At 38.2% G+C, this 26,181-nt stretch overlaps 2 protein-coding genes across 2 annotated transcripts in view; both read left to right on the forward strand.

Moving 5' to 3' along the window:
* Nucleotides 1-8,096: 8,096 nt before the first annotated feature.
* LOC128861221 (MOXD1 homolog 2) overlaps nucleotides 8,097-26,181 on the forward strand; it is a 171,359-nt gene continuing 153,274 nt past the window's right edge. Inside the window, exon 1 of the mRNA XM_054099179.1 lies at nucleotides 8,097-9,973. Within this exon, the coding sequence (XP_053955154.1) occupies nucleotides 9,476-9,973 (498 nt within the window). The 5' untranslated portion in view covers nucleotides 8,097-9,475. The remainder of the gene's footprint in view (nucleotides 9,974-26,181) is intronic.
* Nucleotides 24,370-26,100, forward strand: LOC128861222 (uncharacterized). The gene is made up of 2 exons (XM_054099180.1): nucleotides 24,370-25,321; nucleotides 25,647-26,100. The coding sequence occupies exons 1-2, from the start codon at nucleotides 25,249-25,251 to the stop codon at nucleotides 25,931-25,933; spliced, it is 360 nt and encodes a 119-aa protein (XP_053955155.1). The 5' UTR covers nucleotides 24,370-25,248; the 3' UTR covers nucleotides 25,934-26,100.

Consider the following 26,181-nt stretch of genomic DNA (forward strand, 5'->3'; position numbering starts at 1 on the left):
CGTTTTCCAGTTTTTATGTTGTCCTCCTGTTTCGTTCTTTCGTAATCAGAGTTGCCATCGGCTCGTTCGATCAGTCTGGTTGGCACACATTGCTTTGTCAGATCAAACATAGCTGAAATATTTCTCATGGCATACCTCCTTGCAGGGCACAATATTATTGGCTGTCTTAGATTCTAATTTGTTTTTTAAGAGTATTCAATAAAGGGTTGGGTACGTAATGCTATATGATACAATATTCTGTTTACAAAATGCTGTATACAAAATTCTGTATACGAAATTCTGTATTTCAAAATTCTGTAAAAAATATTCTGTATTGCCGAAATGCTGTAAGTAAATGATAAGAATTTCAACAAATTTTATAAAAAAAAGTGCGCACTTTCATTCTTCAGTTTCGATAGAATCCACCGTATTTTTGCGTAGAACTCCTTTTGGCGTGGGCGGCCTTCGACCGCGCTTCAAAAAAATAACCCTCATCAGTCCAACTCCGGCTACGCAATCCACCGTATTTTTGCGTAGAACTTCTTTTAGCGTGGGCGGCCTTCGGCCGTGCTTCAAAAAAATAACTCCTTTTTTCGTTGACTTTTGTCAACACAAAATTTTTTCAATACAGAATTTTGTTAATACAGAATTTCGTCAGTACAGAATTTCGTCAGAACAGAATTTCATCAATACACAATTTTGTCAATACAGAATTTTTTTAAGACAGAACAGAATTTTGTTTTTACAGAATTTTGTCACTGCAGAATTGTTTTACGTTAATTTACAGTATTTCGTACGAAAAGAATTTTGATATACAGCATTTTGTAGGGATCCCTTCAATAAATAATTAAAAAATTGTCATTCAGCCGCAGCTTAGCAATATGGCAACATAATTAAGTTATTTATACGATATTACAATTATTTACAACGATGGCTCATTTGAACCGTTTATAATTTTGGAAATTCGTTCCCAAAATTTACAAACGCCTTTTCATTAAAACACGAAAAACTTTTACTTCAGTGCGCACTTATTCATAATTTCCAGTGCCAAAATGCGAACATTGTTAAATAAGACGAATTATAAGTACTACCGTTGCTAAAATAGAGTCCAAGGAACCTCCGAAAGATTCTAGTACCAGTTTTGGTCCAAATGGGTTTTGAGTTTTTGTTGTAATCATGTCGCAATTTCGTATTGCATTATTCTTTAAAAGACTTGACATGTTAAATATGCACAAGTACAATGTTTAACAAAAAAATTAAATATTTACATACAAGCGGAAATGGGACTGAAATGAGCAGACGTCAGTTCAAAAGAATAGGAAGGCTTCGCAATCATAGGGAAACTGACTGAAGAATAAAATTTTTACAATCACTAATTTTATAAATATTAAATAAAATTACAAAATTGCTTTCAAATCAAACACATATTTTGAGTGAATGGGTATTCCTATGCTCTCTAGTATACCCGCTTCTGTCGTGCTAGACAACCCCTTCCTGGATTTAAAAATGTTTTTCGGCTTCCTACTACGATGTTTATTACATTTACAACATTAAGCTTACAGCAGCATCAGCCTTAGTGAACAAAGTACCACCGAAAGTGAGTACATAAGTACATACGAATACATACTAACAGAAAAAAATATCCAATGACTCTAATTAGTCAATTTCGCCTCCTCTAAAGTAATCTTCTGGTAAAAAATAAAATGGAAAAAATACTTAGTTCCATAAATACGTGTGTATGTAAACGCTCCCAGATAAATATAAATGCATTTATGTTTGGAATTTATTGTCTGTGCAAAAACAAAAATTGTAAGAAACCTCTGCAGGCACTTTGTTCACTCTATCAGCTTTTGTAAAGCTTCAGTATTAGGCATTTACTGCTGAGTAGTAGAACGAGGGACGTTCAAAAAGTAATCGAAAAAACTTAAGAGTTGATGCTCGAGATACATACATTTTTTGTTGCTGGAGTAAACTTCGCGAAATACCTTTTGAAAATAATAATTTCTTTTTTGTTTGGCTTACTTTCCCTTACTTTTTGGAAATTTCAAAACCATTAAGTTAATTGTTGTTGTTGTAGCAGTTTGTTAAACCCTGTCAGTGCAATGTAGTTATCCGTCGTCTTCGTCTAGCTCATCTAACGGTACACCTAGGAAACTTGCTGTTTCGACAGGTTGAGTGCAGAGGGAAAGGTCAGTTAGTTATTCTAGTTGATGTAACAGTTTAGAAAACTCTACATAGTGCGGTGAAGTCATTGGTCATCGTTCGCCATCTAATCCAACGGAAGACACAGGAAACAGGCTGCTTGGACAGGGTGAGATCAGAGGGAGAGAAATGTTAGATGATCTTATATCTGATTCTGTATACTGAATGGCCAGTTAGTCTCAGTATTCAATACTCACTGTGTACATAAAACATTTAAAGAGAGAAATATTTGATTTGATTTTGATTCCTTAGATGGGTCGTTCCCCGGCAGTCAATGGGGAACCTCCTGCCCTAAAATAAATTCCTCATAAGACCTATCGAAAACAGAGGAAAACAAAACATAACGAGGAGTGTTTGCTAATTTATATGTGTACATATGTACATTTCCACCTGCATAAAAGTGCCGCCAAAATGGCAAAACCAAAGAAGTAGTAATTTTACTTTTTTATCTTAATTTTGCAACGGTTTGAAGATTTTCAGCACATTTTTTGATATTTGTTACATGAAGGAATATTTTTTCTAACGACAAGATTATGACCTTTAAAATATATCAATATTAGTTGTTTTATAGATTTTCTCTTTGGGCACTTATTGAACGACCTTCGTACTTTCAACCATGCTATCTTTTGTCCTCCGTTTGCAATATATCCCACTTTTTCAAACACAAGCGTAGTTAGCAAATTGATGTAAGCTGTTAATGTGTATCCAGGAGCTATTTTCCCGTACATCGTCTCCATTCCGTAGGTTTATCAACTTCAGTTAATTCACAAAGTAAGAATACATATTACACATAACTATAATACAATTACACAAAACTAATACGGCCAACACCAGCAGCGCCGTCAGAATTGGGAAGGACCTCTCCAAGCCGTTTGATACCAAACGAGGTTTCAGACAGGGTGACTCGCTGTCGTGTGACTTCTTTAACCTGAAGTTGGAGAGGATCGTACGAGCCGCAGAACTTTAGCGCTCAGGCACAATTTTTTATAAGAGCGTTAGTTCTGCCTTCTCCAAACTGGATGATGCTGTATGAGCTTTACGACGACATAGACATAGCGCAGCGAATAAAGATCCAGCGGCTTCGTTGGCTGGGTCATGTCGTCTGAATGGATACAAACGCTCCGGCTTTGAAAGTATTCGATGCGGTACCAGCTGGTGGTAGCAGAGGAAGAGGAAGGCCTCCTCTGCGTTGAAAAGATCAGGTGGAGAAGGACTTGGCTTCACTTGGTGTGTCCAATTGGCGCCGGTTAGCACGAGAAAGAAACGACTGGCGCGCTTTGTAAAACTCGGCTAAAATCGCGTAAGCGGTTATCGCGCCAATTAAGAAGAAGAAGAATAATACATATTAAACTTTTTTACGTGTTGCAACAACTAATCATGTAGTCATTGATGGACTACCCAATGCAAAGACCTGGATGACAAACATTTCGATGTGTTTATGTGGAACATTCATAAAGTGTTGTTGAATTGCCTTATTATTTATTGTGCGGCCTTTAAAAAGATCTCAAACATTTTTTAGACACGCTTCTCCACAATCGACTTCAGTTCCCATCACGAAATTCCCTTTATGCCCTTTACTGACTGAAAACAAGTGCCTCGAAATAGTAATTTAGGTTTTGGAAAGAAAAAATGTGGGAGACGTATGTCGTGAATATCATGATTTTTCGATGGTATTTGTTCTTGGCTAGAGATTAGTTTACAATAATAGTTATTGTTGTGAGATGGTGCACTATCGTGGTAAAATACCACTTCTTTCCGCCAAATTTGTCCTTTTCTCTTACTGTTCAGGTAATATAATTTATTTTGGTCTGATCTTTTTTTAAATTTTAGCAATCTTAAACGCCCTCTTAGGTTTAAGTAATCATTCTCCATATTCTGCGCCGTTAAGATCATTCCATGACTTTGTTAATGTAAATGGCCTGTATCTTCAAAATGGCAAGCATATTAAACTATAATATATTTTTACCATATCCTTAATACTATGATTTCACATTAAAATAAATAAAAAGCTATTTTTTTTCAAATAGAAATTATTTGAAAACTTACATATTGTAGCATTAAGGTCATAAGAACTAAGTACGGTAGCGAAGGGGTAATTAGGGCCCTAGGCTCTATTATGGTGCATTCGAAACTGGTCAGATAATGCCTGGTCTCTCTCTCGATTGCATCAGAATTCTTCGATACTCGTATAAAGATAATTTGGCAGATGAGCTGGCCAGACAAGGGACCTGTGAGGTAGTGTGCCCGCGAATGGAGGGGATCGGGATCCTCTTGACAACCTGCGTTCTGCTCCTGGAAGGATGGGCTTTGCACCAACTCAGCGAGCGCTGGGCAAGTACACGAACGTGTAAGGTCGCGAAGTCCTTCTGGCCACGTTTGATAGGAGGCGTTCGAGGGATATTCTGAGAATAACAAAATATTATCTCTGAAATTTCGGGGGGATCCTCACGGGGCACTATACGCGGGGTATAAATGCCGTGAGACTCGGAATTACTTCCAGCCCTTTTTGCGTTCGTCTGTATGGAGGATGAGGTGGAATCATCTCAGCACCTGTTCCTTAGCTGTCCAGCTCTCGCGGGACTAAGATTCAAGCATCTTGGTTTTCATTTCTTTTCTGCGCCTGCTGATACATCAGGTCTTGTTAACAATAATCTGATGAACTTCATCAGCAGCACAAAGAGGCTAACACAAATGCAGACTAGTCACCGTTCATAGTCCACAAGTACTCAACCCTCCACACCCCTTTCCCTTTCGTCCTATCGTTCTTTTTCCTTCAACTCTTTTTCCCCTTTGCAATGATACGAGTATCACAAAGGATGAACCAAACTTCTTTCGTCCAAGTGGGCCCACTCTTTGGTCAGCCATGACTACCTAGCCTAACCTAACCTACTCTTGTATAAGGCAAATAAAGCTATTTTTATCAATTTTATTGATACATCCGCTCCTAAGCGAAGACTTTATCCAGAAGACGTTGGATTAGTTATCGCGCTAGAGCACATGTGGTGTAGAGGACGTGTTCGAAGATCGTGAGTATCGGCGCATACAAATATTTAAAAAGATAAGAGCAAAGTCCAAACAACTCATCACATTCACGGCTAAACTTCACCTTAAATAGATAACGAGTCAAAGAGTGTCATACGCCATTTTTCCATCTAGATATCGTGGATGGTGCTCGAATGTGATATGCGATTGCAGTGTACCCTCACCATCGAACTACGGTTTGGGATCAAATCACTTTTCCGTAAATTTGGTATAAAATGTTTGCAGATGTTTCTATTTCAATTTTCAAAATTTTTGGGGTTTGCATAGTTTTCCTAATGTAGGAAAATACTTTTTCAATGAGGTGAAGTAAGAAGTGTGGAATGTTTTCGTTGCATGCCTTTAGTGGATTATATCTCACGTTGTAAAAATTATGTCATATTGTATGGCAATGTAAAGGTGACATGACGCTTACAAAAAATTCGATACTTTTGTTGAAGTTAAAAGAAGCGTGTTTGAAAGTTTGGTGTTCAAAGTAAAGTTAAAAACAGCGATAATTCGATATCAAAGCGACTAAAGTAAAATAATTAGAGCTACTTAGGAGCCCACTAAGTATTCAACGGAAAAGCAACACTCATGGAAATCATCGATTGGATTAGATGTTGATCGACTTTATACTTTCCTAAAGGTAATGGAGACACCGACCAATATATACTAGTATATATATATGTATATATATATATATAATTATATATACATAATTGGCGCGTACACTCTTTTTGGGTGTTTGGCCGAGCTCCTCCTCCTAATTGTGGCGTGCGTCTTGATGTTGTTCCACAAATGGAGGGACCTACAGTTTTAAGCCGACCCCTAATGGCAGATATTTTAATGAGGAGCTTTTTCATGGCAGAAATACACTCGGTGGTTTGCCATTGCTTGCTGGGGGGCGGCCGCTATTAGAAAAATATTTTTTCTTCATTTTGGTGTTTCACCGAGGCGGCCGCCTATTATTAAAATTAAAACACCATTTCAAATGGGGAGAGAGCTTTAAATTTGTTTACCATTTTGGTGTTTATTCTCACATTTTATTTCATATACAATAGTTTTTATAATTTTAAAAAATTGCTATTTATGATGATAATTTCAATAGAAGAGTTCCATCACACAACTATTGAAAAACACTAATTTTTTTCTCGTTAAGGTATTCTTAAAATTTGTATTACTTTATCAATGTCTCAATTATAATATGGCGGCCGCCATAGCCAAATGGGCTGGTGCGTGACTACCATTCGGGAATGTGTAAGTTCAAATCTCCGTGGATGAAACAGCAAAATGATAGAACAATTTTTTTGTTCAGATAACCTACTTTAGGTTTGGTCTGAAATTTCAGACCAGGCCGTTTTAATGATTCGAGTTAAAACATTTTTGCCTTCAAATTGTTGCCCACTCTTAAAACCTTACGAACAAGCCATCCCCATAGGTTTTCAATAATGTTCAGTCCTGGGGAATACAGTGGCCATGCCGTGATGCGAATCACATTTTGACAACACAGGTGCATTATCCTGTTGAAAGATCCACTTAATACGTCCAAATGTTTCACGAATCTCGAGGAAAGATGCTTCCAGCAGGGCTTTATAGCTGTTTCCCGTCATTTTGTGGCCTACAATCTTCAATTCGAAGCCGCCATAATACGATATCGCTCCCCATACTATAACATAACCTCCACGATTGTGATGTCGACTCAAGTGCCTTTCCGCCGCCCCATCCAGATTAAACATCTTTTCGTTACTAAATATTACTTTTTTCCAGTCATCGGGATCGTTATATGTAACAGAACTCCAAGCCATGTGGTCCATTGCAAAATCGGGGCGGTGTTCTCTGCGAAATTTATTCAAAGGTGGTTTTTTTGTTATTTGTTATGCTTAGATGTGGCGCTTTTAGAGTAGAAACCACTGCCATTTTTTTAATTTCTTGCTGTTGAAAGGGCGGAATTTGATTTAATCCTAAGGATTTTGCGGGTTTCCGTTCCTTTGCGGGTGTTTAAGCCATCGTAGGTCTGCCCTTGTAATTTGCACTTTGTTTCGCGTAGAGATCCACATCCACATCCATTTGGACTTCGACCAATATTTTTGGCAATTTGGCGATTTAAAATTCCGTCAGAGGTCAAGTTATCGATTTGTTCTTTTTCGCGATTTGTTAAACGTTTCTGCTTTCTCATTTTATTAGAATTAAAAAGTTTTCCACCAAAGACAATAAATGCTTAAAAAACGATCTCTTTTCATACCTTTAATGCGCAATTAATTTAGGCAAACTGAGTGGATTTATTCAAATGAATCGATAAATCAAGCACACTATTACAATATTACTGGATGGAATAATATATATATATACATATGTATATTATGAATTGGTATATATGTATATATATATATATATATATTACGCTTAATATTGCAAAATATGTATATTATTTACCATCTCTTCGCTCCAACTTCCAGCAAGCGTGACGTCAATATAAGTATAATGTAAAAAAAACCAAATATTTCTAAAGCTATTGGTCATTTTGTGCCGACAAAGATACACTCGAATAATTAGTTTTGCTCCGTCCTGACATCAAAGGCAGTTTACTGCACAATGAGCTGATACTCTCTTTGGGTATTTGGTGCATTCAAACTTCACTATTCCGCACTACTCCATTCCATTCCACAACTCTAATCAAGCAAAGGAGGCAATGTCGTCCACTTGTTTTGGTTTTACTATTTTTTTTAACAGACGCTTTGCTCCAGCGCCGCATTACTGAAAGTTGAATTCCGTCTTTTTAGCGCATTTATGCAATTATACTCGATTTAACATTTAAACACACATCAAACACATTTTCAAAAGTAAATTAAACTAATTACGTGTAATTTTCTTGTCTGTTCTGTCTTTCAGAAGTTGCTGCAGTGTTTTCGTTGTTGTGTACGCACCCTGATTCCAACTTCACACGAAAGGTTGATGCCACGCGTACAAATTACGTGAATGCCAACGTGAGCACAACACGAAAATGTTAAAACTCACAAAAACGACGTGATCGGAACAGCAAAAAGTAAACTTAATTAGAAACATTTGTCGCACGTCTTTACCTCTGTGAACACCTAATAAGAATACACTGGAACAGCACAACCTCTACTTCCGATATTAAGATCACGCTAAATGTAATAAAATTGCGATTAAAATAAAGCCTCTGACACTAGCAGCTGCTAAACTAAAAGGAAGAAAAAAGCGGACTAGGACTTAAAAAAGCGGCGTGAGGCAGTTGATTTCACTAACCGCCAGAGGCGTTCTTCTTGCCAGTCCTTATAGCAATATAGGCCAATAAGCTACCAAAATTGTCATTCCGTAAACAAGCGGAAACGCTATTTATACATCAGGGCTGTGATATACCAAAAAGAAAAGATATCAAAATAAAAACACAGATACACAAATGCACAAAAAGCTTGAAAATAAGAACTACGCAAAGGCCAAATAAACTAAAATTGCTAAAAACAGAACAAAAAACGCAAAAAAGGCAGATCATATGGATACACGCTCGTATATACACACGTATGTATATATGAATTGGTATTTCTAAGCCATAGGCAACATTTGTTCACGAGGCAACAGCGCATAAAAGTGTCCATAGTAGTAGATTTTCTCTTATGCGGCCACCGGCTGAGAAAATTGTTTTTAATACGACAACAAAACGACCTAACTATTGCATATTGAAGCTATAAGTAATTTCGCAAGGAGGCAACAGAACGGCTACGTCAGCGTTATAGGACTTGGCAACTCGTTGGTCTGCAAACCGATGGTAGCGGGACTTAAAGGCAATAAATGACGTGCGCCAAATTGCCGTCAAGTTTATTTTGAAGTACTTTCGGGTGGGGTACGAACAAGCATATGCCCAACTCCATCTGGATGTGTGTGTGTTGAGGTTTCTGTTTTGCAGCACACGCATTTATTAGCCGAGGTGCTATGAAGAAAAAGAGCAATCGACAACAAAGCACATACTGACCGTCACTAACGAAATAGGTTGGTCAACCTAAGTGTAATTTATAAAAACGAACTGCCAAATCCGGTACACGCAGCAAAGTTGCAAACGGTCTGAACGCTTACGCACATTTTCTATTTTTTGCTTGCCATTCGTTTTAAAAACTATTAACACGCACCCGAATGACCGGGTGTAGGTTCGCACATATACAAAGGCACTCATAAGCTCTCAGAACCGCATTCAAGCACACTCATCGCGATATCATTAATTTAGAACGGAAAATCGACGACGACCTCTGCAACAACAATGGGCATTGCAAAGAGTATAATTTCAGCTAAGGCAGCAGCACAGAAGGAGGAAGTGAAACATTCAAGTTCATCGCTGTCATCGTTAATCACATGTTTTATATCCTGTTTCATTGTGGTTGTGAGTTTCATCTCTCCTCAAACAGCAGCGGCAGACACAGCAGCAACATCAGCAGCAGAAATGACAGCTAAGGTAGTTACAGTGAATCACGGTGGCGAAGATATTACTTCCACCATTGTTGGCCAAGGTGGCAGTCATCTGGGGGCATCTGGTGGTGGTGATGGTGGCGGAGTTGGTGGGAACAGTTTGAGCTGGGATCATGCCGTCGATTTGAATGAGGATTTTCGCATTTTATGGACAATCATTAATCAGGATATTACGTTCGAAATACAAGCACGTACGCTGGGTTACGTTGGATTTGGATTCTCGCCTGATGGCAACCTTGCTGGCTCTGACATCGCCATCGGCTGGGTAGACAAGGGTCAAACATATTTTCAGGTAAGCTTAACAACACTTACATAGGTACATTTCACCCACCCACTCAAATATCTGGCATACGCAGTTGATAAGTGTTTTCACGCTTATTCTCGCATTTATGCTCCGAGCGCATTTATCTTTATGGTGTCTAAATTGTATCCCTATCATTAGTTGTGTGACCTCTGTGCGGGAATACATGTGAATTGGAGAAGGTTGGGTTCATACCTTTTCACGCTTCACTCCTAAGTTTTTTTGAATTATGACTTCAATTTAGACCGACAATTGTTTATGCTCTGGAAATTTTATAAATATCGGCAGAAAAGTAGGCAAAGTTGAATCGCTTGGAAAATAGGGAGTTAAAGAAGGTGCGAATGAATTGTGTTAATAAAATTATGTATGCTTCATTTCCCATTTTTTTTAAATATGTTAGGAATAATCAAACGTTATGTATCTATAAATGTAGTTACTATTTTTTACTTCTATTAATAAGCCGTTATAAAATTGGAATAAATATAGATATAAATACACAAATTATTCTATGCGTGCTTAGTTTAATATTACATTTATGCTTACTTTCAAAGCCGGGTGTGCATACAAACATAATATATGGAGTTCCCACTCAATAAAAAATCCGGGATTTCATCGTGATATATTTTCAAATCATTTATAACTACCTAATTTAGTTCTTTTTCGAAATTCCTCACTTAAAATTTGACTTCTTCTTGATTGGCGCATTAACTACTTTACCGATTTTAATCGAGTTAAAAATAGTGATAACTGATAGTATTTATGTAGAAACGCCGAGGTAGTCTTTAAAAATGTTATTCCTTATTATTTTGCCAGCTAGTAAAAGTTTGGAACTGTTGAATATGTTCTTGATGTCTTTATAGAGCTCATCATCCCTGCTCTGTGGTGTTCGCCATTAATACGAATACTTAAAAAAAAATTAATAACGAAGCACATAAAATTTATTTTTGCAATAAAAATAAATTGAATCCAAATCACGATGGAAAAAATAAAGACATTTAATCACATGCAAATTTTTATTTGATTTCGACTCGTCCCTTGGTTGAGGGATTTTTTTCTTCCCCCCGTGGGAGTTTGAGTCTATACTTATAGATATAAAGATGTGCTGCCCCACTCAACCGCTCTTGTGGCATCGTATTTTTTTAAATACACTCAGTCTGAATTGATTAAGGGCAAATATTTTCCATTTGTTTTTGTGTAAAATTTCTTTCAGAGTCGTCAATAATTGCAAGTAATTCAATTATGTCCTAATTCTAAGAAGATTGTTAAAAAATCCTCGATGGCATTTCTACATTGAAACTTTGCCTAGACAATTACCAAAACAAACGATAATTTTTGATTCACTTGATAAATGTCGCAGAAGTTTGTAAATTCGTTTCATTTGGTAATGTATATGACCACTATGGACCCCAAACCTCCTCGGTCGCGCGAGTAGATTTAAAAAGCGTCTTTATTTAATGGCATGAAGTTCTTCCACTAAACTAAAGTAACTACCTGTAATTTTATTGATTTCAGTCGAATTAAGCCTGCACGTTGGATAAGATTTTTAGTCGCTGTTTGTGCGCTATTGCAAATTGCTTTGTTACTTCAGTCACAGTTTCTATGCCAAGATCACGATGAAAATTGCTATTCCTTGCATAGTAGGGCGCGTTTACTATGCTCCACAGGATTTTGGTTAGCGGACGTTGGATAGACTTTTGACTAACGCATCTCCAAACCGGTATTAGTAGTTGTTTGTAAATAAGCAATTTGTTGCGTAGTGATACGCTTGAGCATCTACCAATGAGATATATAGCTTATCTAATTTCAAATCAAGCTCTTCTGGTTTTTTCTTGAGGTTAGCGCAGTTTCGCATTAAGTATTATTCCCACATATTTGGGCTCTTCGCCATATGGGACTATCGACGAATCGATGAAGAGTGGCTTGTAAGTAGTAGGGAAAACACTACTATATAACACATGGGCTGAAAAGTACCGGGCCTAATAAATAGATGGCATTCACCTCTTTTTCAGTTAGTACTAATCTTAAAAATACATTATATTCTATTCATTAGTTCGTGAGTTATTGCGCTGAGAGTGACGCTACTTATGCTATTTTCAAAACAATGGATCAAAAAGAATTTCGTGTTTTAATTTTACACTACTTCTTGAGGGGAAAAATACCGTTCAAGTGAAGCAATGGCTTGGAAAGTGTTACGGGGACTCCGCTCCATCAGAAACAACCATAAAACGATGCTTTGCTGGCTTCAAATGTGGTCATAGAGACACCGATGATGTACAACGCAGCGCACGTCCAGGGGGTAACACCAGAAAACATCAACAAAATCCACACAATCGTTTTAAATTATCGAAAAGTGAAGTTGCCTGAGTTATATTGCATGAGCGTTAGGCTATGAGAAAGCTCTGGGAGCCGCGTTTGCTCACTATATGAAAGTGTTGATTATTCTGAGCAGTGTTTGGAATTACTCCCATATCCACCGTATTCACCAACCATTACTGGCTGTTCGCGGACCTGAAAAAATGCTGAAACTGAGACCTATGTATTTTGAGGCAAAAGATAAATCGTTCTACAAACGTGATATTGCAATTTTAGAGCGATGCTGGAACGATTACGTTGTTCTTGATGAAAATAACTTTGAATAAACGTATTTTCTGTTTTAAGCCCAGGACTTTTCAGTCCATGTGTTACGTGCTGACCTGCTTTCGTTTAGCTTATTCTACTTTGTTAGCCCATGTAGAAATACGATTAAGAGCTTTATGTAGCTTAGTCGTCCGTATACTGACGCCCTCCCTATATTTTTTGGAGACAAATATGCCATTTCATGATTTACGTAAAAATTAAAAATTTAGTCGCTTTCCACAAGAAATATTCTGTACTTTTATAAGCTGTGCACCCAGACAAAAATGCATTGAATACATCATTTTTAAATGTCTTAATCGCTGTGTGTAGCTGTTTTTTTTTTTTAATTCAATTTCGTTTTAATTTCTGGAGATCTGCTGCAAGCGCTTCCGTTTTTCTGCTACTAAGGGTGGATACTCTGATAAAGTGTGGATACTTTTTCTCATCAGGAGACCAAGCAATGAGCTGTCTGTTGCCCTTTGGTTTTGTGCTGTAATTTGCGGTATTGCTCGGTGTGCCAGTAAATGGTCCGAGCTCAAGACAAAACCGTTAGTAAGAAACAAATGAGCTGCCTCAATGTTTTTGTAGACGAAAAAATCAATAAAACCCGAAATTTTATTTGCATCCGTTGGCCAGTATAGGATTTGTATCGGTTCAGCACCAATTATAAAGCGACCTTGAAAACGATTTAAATTGGCCAACTAGTCTTTAGATTTCAGCTGGTGTCTGGTTAGACTGTAAATAGCAATTAATATCAGAGGCTGTTTTAAAGTTTCAATGGAAACGGATGCATGTAGCTTGGAATTCCTTTGTGCAAATGTCCTCACCGGAATGATGTTTTATTGTATTTATTTATTAAAACCGATCTGAGTTGTAAAACTCCCGCCTACAATTATTGTGTATTGTATATTAACATACCAACACATGAATCATTTCTTATTTGATAAAATCAGGTGTTTTTTTATCTGCATGAGAACTATCGATATCGATAACTATGGTGTGACAGCTGAGAATGGCAAACTGTGCTGGCATTTCTATTCAGTAAGGTTTAACGTCAGACCAACGCTTCCAAATTGTGGAAATTTACTTTGAAAAAAAATAAATATGCTCGTGAAGTTCATAGAGCACTGGCGGCATCATCCGTCCTTATTTCTTTCGAAATGAGGAAGGAGCTGCTGTTGCTGTGAATAGCGAGCGGTATCGAACCATAGATAAAAGGATTCTTTATGAGGTTTGCACTTCGACCTCATGATCTTTTGTGCCGCCTACTCATCCAGTCCCAGCTCAGGCTGCATGTGGCCAAAACGTCCCAACCTTCTCCTTCTAGCGTTGCATTCCTTGAGAAGGTGCATTGGTGTCTCCTGAAATTCGTCAGTAGGCCAAATCCCGATCTTGTGCAGATGACTACGCAGCCTGCAATGGCCGATGAAAATGCTCACAGGTCAATAGGGTCTTGAGTGCCGTCTGACTGTCGCTCAGAATGCCAATTCGCTCATTCCGAAAATTTCTGTCTAAATTTATCTCCGCACATAGACATCGGCATAGAATGCTTGGTTCTGGGGGCGTAAATTTAAGCGACTATGCCTTTTGTGGTCTTCGAGCCATCTGTGTACCAGTGCAGGGTACACTCCTTTCCTTTCAGATGCAGGTCTACTCCAGTTTAACTTATCGAACAGTTCAATTCTGAACTTCTTTTCGAATTTGATGGCTTCAGTGATATGATCTCTGGGTAGCTAAATAACTATATGAAGCGGTGTCAGCTCAAGCATCACCTCCATCGTAGCTTTAGGGCAGGTCCGCATCGCCCCCGTGATGTACACGCATGACTCCCGATGAGAGTGACTCTCAATGCCCAAGAGACCGCTTGTCTTATTATTTTGATGTACTTCCATCTCAGGATTCTTGGGCTACAGTCCAAGGATTTTCCTGCTAGACGTTTATACATAGATCATGACGGTCTTTGTTGCTTTGGACAAGGTTGCATCAGCATGCCTCTTCCACCTAAGCTGGCATCCAGGACAAAACCAACATACTTAGCTTCGCTGACCAAAGCAACACGGTCCATGCTGATCTCTCTCATTCCTGTTAAAACTTTTTTTCTGGTGAAAGGAATGATGGCTGGTTAGGCCGGGTTTATATTCAGACCCACCCTCAGAACAGCATATTTTTGTCAGGTTTAAAGCTATTTTCAATATATCGCAAATAATGTTCTCGAACCTGCCTCACGCTATAATTACAACGTCATCCGCATATCCCTGACAGCGGATTTCGTTGTTTGTCAGGAAGTGAAGCAGCGTGTTTTTTTAGAGGTTAAGTTTTCAAGTTGGCACTACTTTTTTCGTAGATGGTCTTTTTGACAGCTGTCACTTGATTTATGCTCAGTTTGGTTTGCCATTTCATAATGAATAGACTTACACCTGAACAACGTTTGCAAATCGTGCAAATTCATTACGAAAATAATGGTTCGGTTCGCGCGAAGGATCGCGCGCTGCGTCCAATATTCGGTCGACATAATCTTCCATCAGAGTCACTAATTCGATTAACCATGGATCGGTTTCGCACCACGTCTGCTCTAGTGGATAATACGCATCCTCAGAGACGTCGTACAGTGCACACCGAAGACGCTATTGCTGCTGTGGAGCAGAGTATCGAAGAAGGCCTGAATGAGTCCATCCGCCATCGCGCGCAGCAATTGGAGATGTGCCCATCCACTTTATGGAAGATTTTGCGCAAGGATCTTGGTTTGCGGGCTTACAAAATCCAACTCGTGCAAGAATTGAAGCCGAACGACCATCAAGCGCGTCGCACGTTCGGTGAATGGGCCCAAAACGAGATGGCCACCGATCCCGATTTTCACAAGAAAATTTTGTTCAGCGATGAAGCTCACTTTTGGTTGAATGGGTATGTCAATAAGCAAAATTGTCGCATTTGGAGTGAACATAATCCACAAGCCATTGCTGAGACGCCGTTACATTCTCAAAAAGTCACTGTTTGGTGTGCTCTATGGGCAGAGGGAATCATTGGTCCATATTCTTTAAAAATGAAGACGGCCATAATGTTACAGTCAATGGAGAGCGCTATAGAGCCATGATTAATGACTTTTTCGTGCCTGAATTGGACGATGTTGATGTGGACGACCTTTGGTTCCAACAAGACGGCGCTACATGCCATACAGCCAACGCAACAATCGATTTATTGAAGGAAACTTTTGGTGAGCGCATTATCTCGCGCCGTGGACCTGTGGCGTGGCCTCCAAGATCGTGCGATATAACACCGCTGGACTATTTCTTGTGGGGCTATGTGAAGTCGCTTGTCTACGCAGATAAGCCCGAGACGATTGACGTCTTGGAAGAGAATATTCGGCGCGTTATTGCTGACATACGGCCCCAATTGCTGCAAAAAGTGGTCGAAAATTGGGCCTCTCGGCTGGAATTTATTCGAGCCAGCCGCGGCGGCCACTTGCCCGAAATCATTTTTAAAACATAATGGCAAACCCTTATCTTTATAATAAAGCTAAATTCTTGGCCATAACATTAAATTATATACGTTTTATTTCATCTTGAAAACCTAACCTCTAAAAAAACACCCTTTACTAGGCTCCACACGAGGGGTGATAAGACCCATAAGAGCCATGCTGACTGAAATTTTGTCAAGGGATCAAGCAAATCAATACCATGAAATTATCTTCCGGATTGTAATAAAAACTTTCCAACAATAATTGTTAGCGTTTTAAGCTCTCAAGGTCTTAAAAAAGCACCCTATATACATATGTATATGTTAATGGAATGTAATTTAAGGTAAAGATGTATGTTTATAATATGCGCATGTATTTTATATTCAGTTATGCAAATTTGTGAGTAAGTAAATAGGTATATATGTGGCGGCACCCACATTAAACAATTTATATATATATATTGATTTATGTAATAATAATAATAATAATTTATACAATAATTTTATATACCAAACTGTACACTTAAAGGTTAATATTAAGTTCACTTGTATGCATGTGGAGGTTGGTTCTAGTCCATGCAACTGGGGAAAGTTACTGATCGCCATTCACTTGGGAGTGGCCAGGACGATTCTTCTGCATAGGGTTCAAGCAGCTCACAACGTCCGGGATATTGACATCATCGGCCTTAACAACCACGCTGTTAGTTCTGCCTTCTCCAAACTGGATAAAGAGACAAAGCGAATGGGTTTGGTGGTGAACGAGGACAAAACGAAGTACCTCCTGTTATCAAACAAACAGTCGGCGCACTCGCGTATCGGCATCCTCGTCACTGTTGACATGATTTCGAGGTTGTAAAGGACTTCGTATACTTAGGAACCAGCAAAAACACCGATAACAATATCAGCCTGGAAATCCATCGTAGAATCTCTCTTGCCAACTAGTGCTACTTGGACTAAGTAGGCAATTGAGCAGTAAAGTCCTCTCCCGACGAACAAAACTAACACTCTACAAGACTCTCATCATGCCCGTCCTAACGTATGGCGCAGAAGCTTGGACGATGACAACATCCGATGAAGTGACGCTTGGAGTGTTTGAGAGAAAGATGCTGCGGAAGATTTTTGGACCCTTGCACGTTGGCAACGGCGAATATTGCAGGCGATGGAAAGATGAGCTGTATGAGCTTTAGGACGACATAGACATAGCGCAGCGAATAAAGATCCAGCGGCAAAGTTGGCTGGGTCATGTCGTCCGAATGAATATAAACGCTCCGGCTCTGAAAGTACTCGATGCGGTACCAGCTAGTGGTAGCAGAGGAAGAAGAAGGTCTCCTCTGCGTTGAAAAGATCAGGTGGAGAAGGACTTGGCTTCACTTGTTGTGTCCAATTGGCGCCGGTTAGCATGAGAAAGAAACGTCTGGCGCGCTTTGTTAAACTCGGCCAAAATCGCGTAAGCGGTTATCGCGCCAATTAAGAAGAAGAAGTATGCATTCAACTAAGGGTTAAGTTATCCTTCATTCTACTTTACATTATTATTCTAACATTACTATGCCTACTATGCTATCTCTCTTACTCCTACTAATTAAGCTTATTTAACAATGTACTTTACATATTGCGGAGATCCTGATGATCCCTCAAACCTATGATATAAATGTATGTTCTGCGATGTAAATAAAAAGTTGGATTTTAGTAGCCACGTCGTGCAGACATGTGAAATAATAACCCGAATCCTACATATATATGTATATATATTGTATATACAATACAAGTACATACATGTAAGCGTTGCATACTGTTGTGAGTGCTGCCGCTCACATGTATACACTAATATAATATATATATATGAATATGTATGTACAATATATCTCGCGTATGTTCATATATATAGTACACACATACCTGTATGTCCGCAAATTTAATTAACGTAAATTTTCCGAATTTGATATTTTCTTAAACAATTTACGTTCCATTCGGTGAGAATTGGAATAAACCAGAATTTACATCATAAATTATTTTTATTTACAGCGCTGATGTAGCACTCACTTCTGCCAACAAATCAAGTTATTTAAATTGTAAAGCCGGTAGCTGAGTTTTTGTGAATAGTGCATAAGCAATTACTTTAGTGGCAATGCCGGTTCCAGTGACCACAACTTGAATATGCAGCTTTCCTATGGTAGTGTTGTCAATCTTAATTATTATTTGTGCAGAATATCTTCCTATAATGAAGATACCTGCATATAAGCAGGCACGCAATTGGCTTACATCGCAGTATAAGAACATCGAATGGTGAATGTTGCATGTTAAAAGCTGATTGCATGCACAACATGCAATACTCAAATTCCACCACCTCTGTCATATATCAAGACTGAATCCTCAAGTACAGGAAAACTGGTCTCTAAGCAGCTGTCTAGGTTCATTTTCATACATATTTGTAACCTGTTTACAGAACTGGTTGTTATGTTACTCATCTCAGAAAAGTATATTATGCGAAAACTTTAAAAGTGCATGTGCGTGTATACTTTAAATGTACAGACTTATATACAAATTTATGATGGGTATCAGATATAAAATTTTTAATTATTAAGAACTGAAAATTTCTAAAAAAAGGCCGAAACGAATCTCCCATGAAAACTTTCGTTGATGCTTTATAATTAAGTAATTTAAAACCGAAACATTTAAGTGGTACCAATTTTTTATTAAAACCATAAGTTCATAACTTTTTCCGGGTCATAAATGGGAATAGTATTGCAGGGTTCAAACCCGCCCAAAACGAATTATATAAGAATAAAGCATGAGGACATTGATGAGTTATTATAAAGCATCTATATATCTGTGGTCATAAGCAATAATCGCCTAAGTCGACTTAAGAAAGAAATGAGTTATGTATACTAGCTAATTCAACTAATAAAACTGTATATTTACGCGAAGTTCCTATCACTCTAACTATTTTTTTAGTGTAAATATTAATAAAAACATATTAGCCTAACTCGCAACGAAGCGCTATTGCATTTACTATTGTATATGAGTCTAAGTATACTTAAGAAGATGATCAATTACAATACTGTTATATTTAAATGGCCTATAATAACTTAAGTTGTTTTTGCACCTAATTTTTTTTTAAGTTTGTCATACACAAGAGAGTTGACATAAGAGCCAACGTGAAGGTGAGTGTTTATTACAAATTGACAATATACAATATATAAGCATGCACTATCTCTTGAAAAGTTGTTAATGCATTTTTGTTGTGAGTTTTTAAGAGAGCTATACCTTCATACGCGACAAATGCGAATGACATATGCTCTTATTCTTTTTTCAAAGTGCAGTTAGATTGGTATGCCTAAAGCGTCATTTTAAAATCATTTGAGTTAAGCAATTTCCTGTGATTAACGCAGAGGTTATAAGAGGTCAGAAAAAAAAAATTGTACGATCAAACGAACTTACCTGAGTGAAGTTCGATCGTAATTATACTAGCTGTCTCGTCCTCGATATCAATACTTGTAGTAACGTCAGTTGTCAGATCTAATCACAACATTTCACAATTCTAAAAGAATTTTTCAAAATTTCGCGCCAGATGGCCGCCCTGTATTCAACCGCCCTCATGTTTCTCTTCATTAATTTTACAATTTACGACAAATCGACCAGGGGCTTACTAAAATTACAAAGGAGTAACATTTCCTCGTTACGAATTTTAGGGCGGGAGGGTTTGATATCTTCGGACGAGACAGCTAGTATAATTACGATCGAACTTCACTCAGGTAAGTTCGTTTGATCGTACAATTATACCACACTGTCTCGTCCTCGATATCAATACTTGTAGTTATTTACAAACACTAGCGATTTGTCTTAGCTTTTTTTTTTTTTTTTTTTTTTTATTAAACTCCAAACTAGTTATTCATTTTTACATTAACAATGGAAAATGCAAAGTTAGCTTCCTCCACTATTGGTCGCTGATAAAAACGGGCAAAAGTCTCCGAGTCCTTCGTCCATCCTGCAGCTTTACGTATGGTTTCCACATCTACACCATTTCTTAATGCTGCCGAAGTAGCTGCATGACGTGTGCTATGCGCCGTAAACTGATTTATGTCCAGCCCGCTCTCTCGCATAACCTGTTTTATCCACCTACTAATTGTTTGCGATGATGCCTCCCGATGAGGTTTTTTAAACGTTATGAACAGGCTATCTTCACCATGACTTCTCAAGCTCTTAGTTTTTCCTAGGTATGTTTGCAGAGTTCTTACCGGGCATATTTTCTCATTTTCTGTGAACGACGGAATGACTAAATTAGGTTGCATGCTGCCAACCGACGAGGTTTTAATTCTATCTGGAATCTTTATCTCTAATAAACCAGTTTTAACATTTATATTGGAAATTTTTATTTTTGATAAGGTTTGAACTCTTTGTGCTGTCACTAATGCGAACAAGATAGCCAGCTTCTTTGATAGATTTTCAAGGTCCAACTCCTCATTTAGTCCCATACTTGTTAAGCGCTGTAAAACAATATTAGGATCCCAAGTCTGATTGTATTTGGGACGTTGCGGTTTGAGCACTGATACCCCTTTGAAAAACCTTTTTATTGCCAATATCCCACGTTGACAATAATGAGATAGCCGATCTATAGCTATTAAGAGTTCCATATTTTTTCTCCCCTGTTGCAAGCGGTGATAAAAATTCCAACACAGCCGCCACGGTTGGGTCAAAAGGGGAAACGTTTTTAACTTGACAAAATTCATACCATGCTAGTATTGGTTTATTGTATTGCTTCAGAGTGCCTTCAGACAGCGATGCTAAAATATATGATAAAGACTCTATTGGTGCTTGTTTTTTGATAAAAGCTTCCCTGATAATCTGCCTGCAATTAGGTTTAGTGATTTCCACGAGGGATGGTATTCCCTGAAAGGAGAACGTAGAAGATTAATCTTTCTTTCAAAGCAGATAGGTTCTTTTATAAGCAACTCATTGAAAAGTGGAAACCACGGTCGTGATGGCCAATTTGGTACTACCAAGATACCCTCAGCTTTGTCGTTAATTATTTTTCTAATGACTCGTAGAATTAGCGCAAACGGAGGAAACGCATAAAATTCAAGATTAGCCCAATCTACTGTAAAGGCATCTATCTTGGAAGCCTCCGGGTCTGGAAACCATGAAAAAAAAAAAAAAATTTGAACATTTGGTGTTAACATTAGTTGCGAATAAATCGACCCTTGGCTGACCCAACCTCAATACAATTTCATTAAAGGCATAATCCGCAAGCTCCCATTCTGTTTCATCTGACTTTATGCGCGACTCTTCATCTGCCTCAACATTTTGCGATGACTTTATGTACGTTGCTTGGATCCACAGCCTTCTTTCTTCACACCACTGCCAGATTTCCTTACTAAGTGCCGAGAGCTTTGGGTATTGTATACTACCCATCTTATTTATATAACTTATCGCTGTTGAATTGTCTACTCTGAGTAATATTTCAGCGGACCGGCTCTCCTTTGCGAAACATTTTAACCCGTAGAAGGCAGCCCTTAACTCAAGCAGGTTAATGTGGCTTTCTTTTTCCCTGCCATTCCACCAACCATGTGAACGTTTTCCCCCGCACGCGATTCCCCAGCCAGAAAGCGACGCATCGGAGAAAATTTCTAAGGCAAACTTTCCTTCTCTGATAGGATTATAAGCTGTATCAATACTCTTTATCCACCAATCTAGGTCTACTTGTATATACGAATCAATATGCACCTCATGGTGGTAATCTCCACCGCTTTTTCTGAGCGCCAAAAATGTTTGTCTCTCCATCTGTTTGGTATAAAGCATTCCATACTGAACTGCAGGACAAGCTGCAACAAGATAACCTACAAACTGGGCCAGAAATTGAATTTTCACCTTAGGCATCATTTTTAATTTTTCCGCTGCCTTTTTGATTTTCTCACGCTTTTCCAGTGGAAGACTCATACAAAAGTTGCCTGTATTTACTATAAAGCCTAAAAATTTGCATGTTGGGGACGGTGTCAATTGAGATTTTTGCCAATTTATTTTGAAACCTAACCACTGCAAGAGTTATGTCGTCTCTGCAATGTTGTCCCTACAGTGCACCTCTGAATTACCTAACAGCAGCATATCATCGAGATACACTACTGACTGCCAACCTCTCGATCGTAATTCTTTGACGACTGGCTTCATCACCATGGTAAATATATAAGGAGCCACTGATAAGCCAAATGGCAAACAATTGAATTCGAACAGTCGCCCTGCGAAAATAAATCTCAAAAATTTACGGAAATCTTTATGAATCGGTATCAGAAAATATGCATCTTCAAGGTCGACTGAAGCTAAAAAGGCATTTCTTGATACTATCTGTGTTACCGTTTTCTAGTCCTCAAGCTTAAAATGAGGAGCAACCATAAATTCATTCAGCTTTTTCAAGTTTAAAATAAACCTTTTTCCCCCGTTTGGTTTTGCAATTAAAAAATACGGTGAAACAAATTGACCTTCACTTGGAATACACTCACTTATTGCCTTTTTTTTAAGAAGACGTTTAATTTCTGCTTCATAGTCAGAAATTTCCTCACTCTTAACATCAGGTACTTTGGGTCCCTGTTCTTGTTTTACTGGTGAGGAGAATGGAATTTTATATCCAGCTATGACTTGGAGTATCGCCTCGTCTGAGGTGAGTTGCCTCCATTGGTTTATAAAAAATCTAAGTCGTCCTGCCGTATTGCTTACCTTATCTAGCGCCAGTGATTGCTGCGGTGTTTGCTGTCCCGATGGTAACTTAGTTTGTTCCGAGGCAAATTGCCCCCTGTCTGGTAACTCTTCTTCTGGTTGTACTTCTTGACAGGGGGTTTCGAGTTTAAATATTGCTTCTGAGTATACCCCGACGCTGCTTTCGGAACTACTGATTTTGTGCTACCTGAAGCCGGTCTTAGCATATCTTTGCCTGCCTTCTCTAACGTTGACGCTGTCTTGACTCGTTCAGTAAACGATTCGCCAAATAGTAGCGTGTCAACTGGACCCTCTGCTGCAACGTTTTTTGATAGCAAATTTAGGCCAGGTAAGATAAAGGAGCGTCTGGTTGTGGATAATTTATAATGTAAATCCGTTAAAATTCTGCCATTGTCTCCAAGAGCTGCATTGATGGCTTTGCTTGTTTCGTCTTCTGGGTTTTGTTTCAATGTTTTCGAAAATGCTTGACCCAAAGCACTCAATGCTGCCGCCAGTTGATTTTGAAGCGCTAATTGATAGCTATCTTTTTTGATAGCCTGAGCTGCCAAGGTTAATTTCAGTTCCGGATTCAATGCTGGACCGCCCAAACCAGGACAGTTCTCTGGTATTGGATATTTTCCTAAAAGTTCATCAACGTCTTCTTTTGACAGTCCTGATCTTGCAAGCGCCAGCCAATTATCAGCAATTGGTTGACCTATTTTTAACCCTTGACTAAGTGCTGTAATGTTTGGCCCAATGTACGCTAACATAGAATCAGGGAACCCTTCTTCTGGGCCTGGAGACATTGGCGATGTACCCGAGTATCCGTGCTGTACGCCTGCGCCGCTTGGTGACTCGTTCGGTAAATTTGAGCTTTTATTAATATTGTCAGGTGAGTTGCCTGACTCCCGTGTCGTACCTCGCGGGTGACGCTCGCCGGGATTAGTTTCTTGACGTGTCGTTCGTCTCGCGATACGCTCACCGTCGTTATGCTCAGAATTTCTAATAGACTTTTCGCCACTTCTTGAACGTGAAGAACGGGTAGTATCCGTGCTAGAGGATGATGATGAATAACGCCTACGTACATAGCCTCTATACCGAGAATCTCGGCTTGCCTGCTGCATCGTATAGCGACTGCTTGAACTGTAGTCTCGAATAACGGAACGCCGATTTTGCCGCTTCGTTTGATGGCTTCGACGCTTTTCATGGAAATCGTTTCTACGACTTTCCACGTCTCTCTCTAATTGCGCAATTCTACGCAGAGCATCATCTAAAATTTCTTGTGAAGCATCCATTTTCTTTTCCACAAACAATTGTTTATGAAAAATTTAATAAAGTTTCAATTATCACTTGAGTAATAAAAAAAAGCACGTGTGATCTGATCTGCACAACAAAACGTAATGAAGAGAAACATGAGGGCGGTTGAATACAGGGCGGCCATCTGGCGCGAAATTTTGAAAAATTCTTTTAGAATTGTGAAATGTTGTGATTAGATCTGGCAACTGACGTTACTACAAGTATTGATATCGAGGACGAGACAGTGTGGTATAATTTCGGTTAAATTGAATATTTTCTGAACTAAAAAAATATAATAAAGTAATTAATAAAAATATTTAAAATTAATGAAATGGAAAACGAAGTAAATGTAAAATAGCTTTGCTAAGTTGCTTAAATTTTTGCAATTAATATTATGATGAAAACAGTCACATATCGTTTTTAGAGGGCAGTGGGGCTGATTTACTAAGAAATGTTTCTAATACTCCACTATGCAGTGAGAATGAGGCTGATAAATCAAATTTACAGGAAAATCTCCGTTTTGACAGTGATGACTCAGTCCTAGATTCCGACTATGAGGACTCAACTTCTACTAATAATGGAAATAGTAGCAATTTAGATGATGATGAATTGCTCAACGAGGCCCCGACTACATCCCAAAGAGCTTATTCGAGGAAAGAATCATGCACAAGACGGAACTTGGGGAAGGCATACGTTAATGTAAAGGGTGTTGTTGTGTCGGAAAGAAAATTGAGATCTCTTATTATTGATTGTCGCATGAAGTGCAAATCAAAGGTTCCGCTTGCATTTCAGAAAAGCATTTTTAATAAATATTGGTCGTTAGGTACGTACAATCAGAGAAATTTGTTCATTGGTTCCTTAATTGAAATCAAAGACAATATATGTAAAAACACCCAGAAAGGCCACGTGAGCGAAAATTTCAGGCTGCTTATTATGTTGAGTTTGAAGGCCAAAGAGTGCAGGTATGCCAAAAATGCTTCCTGCAGTGTTTTGATGAGAGTGCCAGTTTCGTCAAAACTGTTTTGAAAAAGAAATAACACTATCCTAACAGTGACCTTGCTGATAAGCGTGGATCAGGTGGAGAAAAAAATAGACTTACGGTTGATAAAGTTCAACTTCTAAGGGACCACATAAACAGCTTTCCAAAATACGAAAGTCACTATACCAGGAGAGATACAAGTTGCCAATACTTACATGCGGAATTATCCCTGGCCCAAATGTATACTTTGTTTTGCGATAAATACAAAGCCAACGTAGTTAGTGTTTCCTCATACAGTGGTATTTTTAAAAGTAAGTTGCATCCTTAAGGCCTTTCTACACGATATGGTTTGTACATATGACTTGTCATTCTTTCTACACTCACGAATTGTCGTATGACTTCCAATGCTTTAAGTAGTTCAATTTATTTGCTTTTTTCTTACAATAAATAAATAACTCCAAAAAATGTTGCCAACAAATTAAGGAATAGGTTAATGTAGCTATGTGTCAGGCGAAAATAGAATCGTTTCTATTTTGATCTGCAGTTTTCTAAATAGACATATACATATGACAAAACATTTAGTGTAAGAAGCCTTTTACGCTTCTTATAAATATTTAATTAAAAAATGTTTTACAGCCATGAATATAAAATTTAAGAAGCCAATGCTTGATACCTGTTCTACGTGCGAAAAATTTAGAGCTAAAATTGCTATTGCTAAACAGGAATCCGATGATATTCTACTACGTGATTTAGAAAAGGAACTCTTAGCCCATCAGAGTAAAGCAGATTTTGCATATGAGTCAAAAAGAAATGACAAAACTTGCGCTTCCAATGATCCCAAAGTTAAAGTGTATACTTTTGATTTGCAGCAGTGCTTGCCTATCCCATACTTAAGAAACTCAATAAGTTTCTACAAAAGGTAGCTTTGGACCTATAATTTAGCAAAACCACTTTAGACGAACATGCTCCTTTTAAAAAATTGAACTTGTTAAAACGTGGTGTAAATTCAATAGCAATAAGCGACATATCAATGCAAACTCAAGACATTAAGATCAGCTCAAAAAAGAAAAAGGATCTCCTTGATTTACTACCATTTGTAAATCCATGCTTTCATCCTTTTTATACAAGTTTGTTAACATATAACTCAACTGATGTACAGCCAGATTTAGTA

This window comes from Anastrepha ludens, chromosome 4 (assembly GCF_028408465.1).
Source record: "Anastrepha ludens isolate Willacy chromosome 4, idAnaLude1.1, whole genome shotgun sequence".
NCBI classification, from domain to species: Eukaryota; Metazoa; Arthropoda; class Insecta; order Diptera; family Tephritidae; genus Anastrepha; species Anastrepha ludens.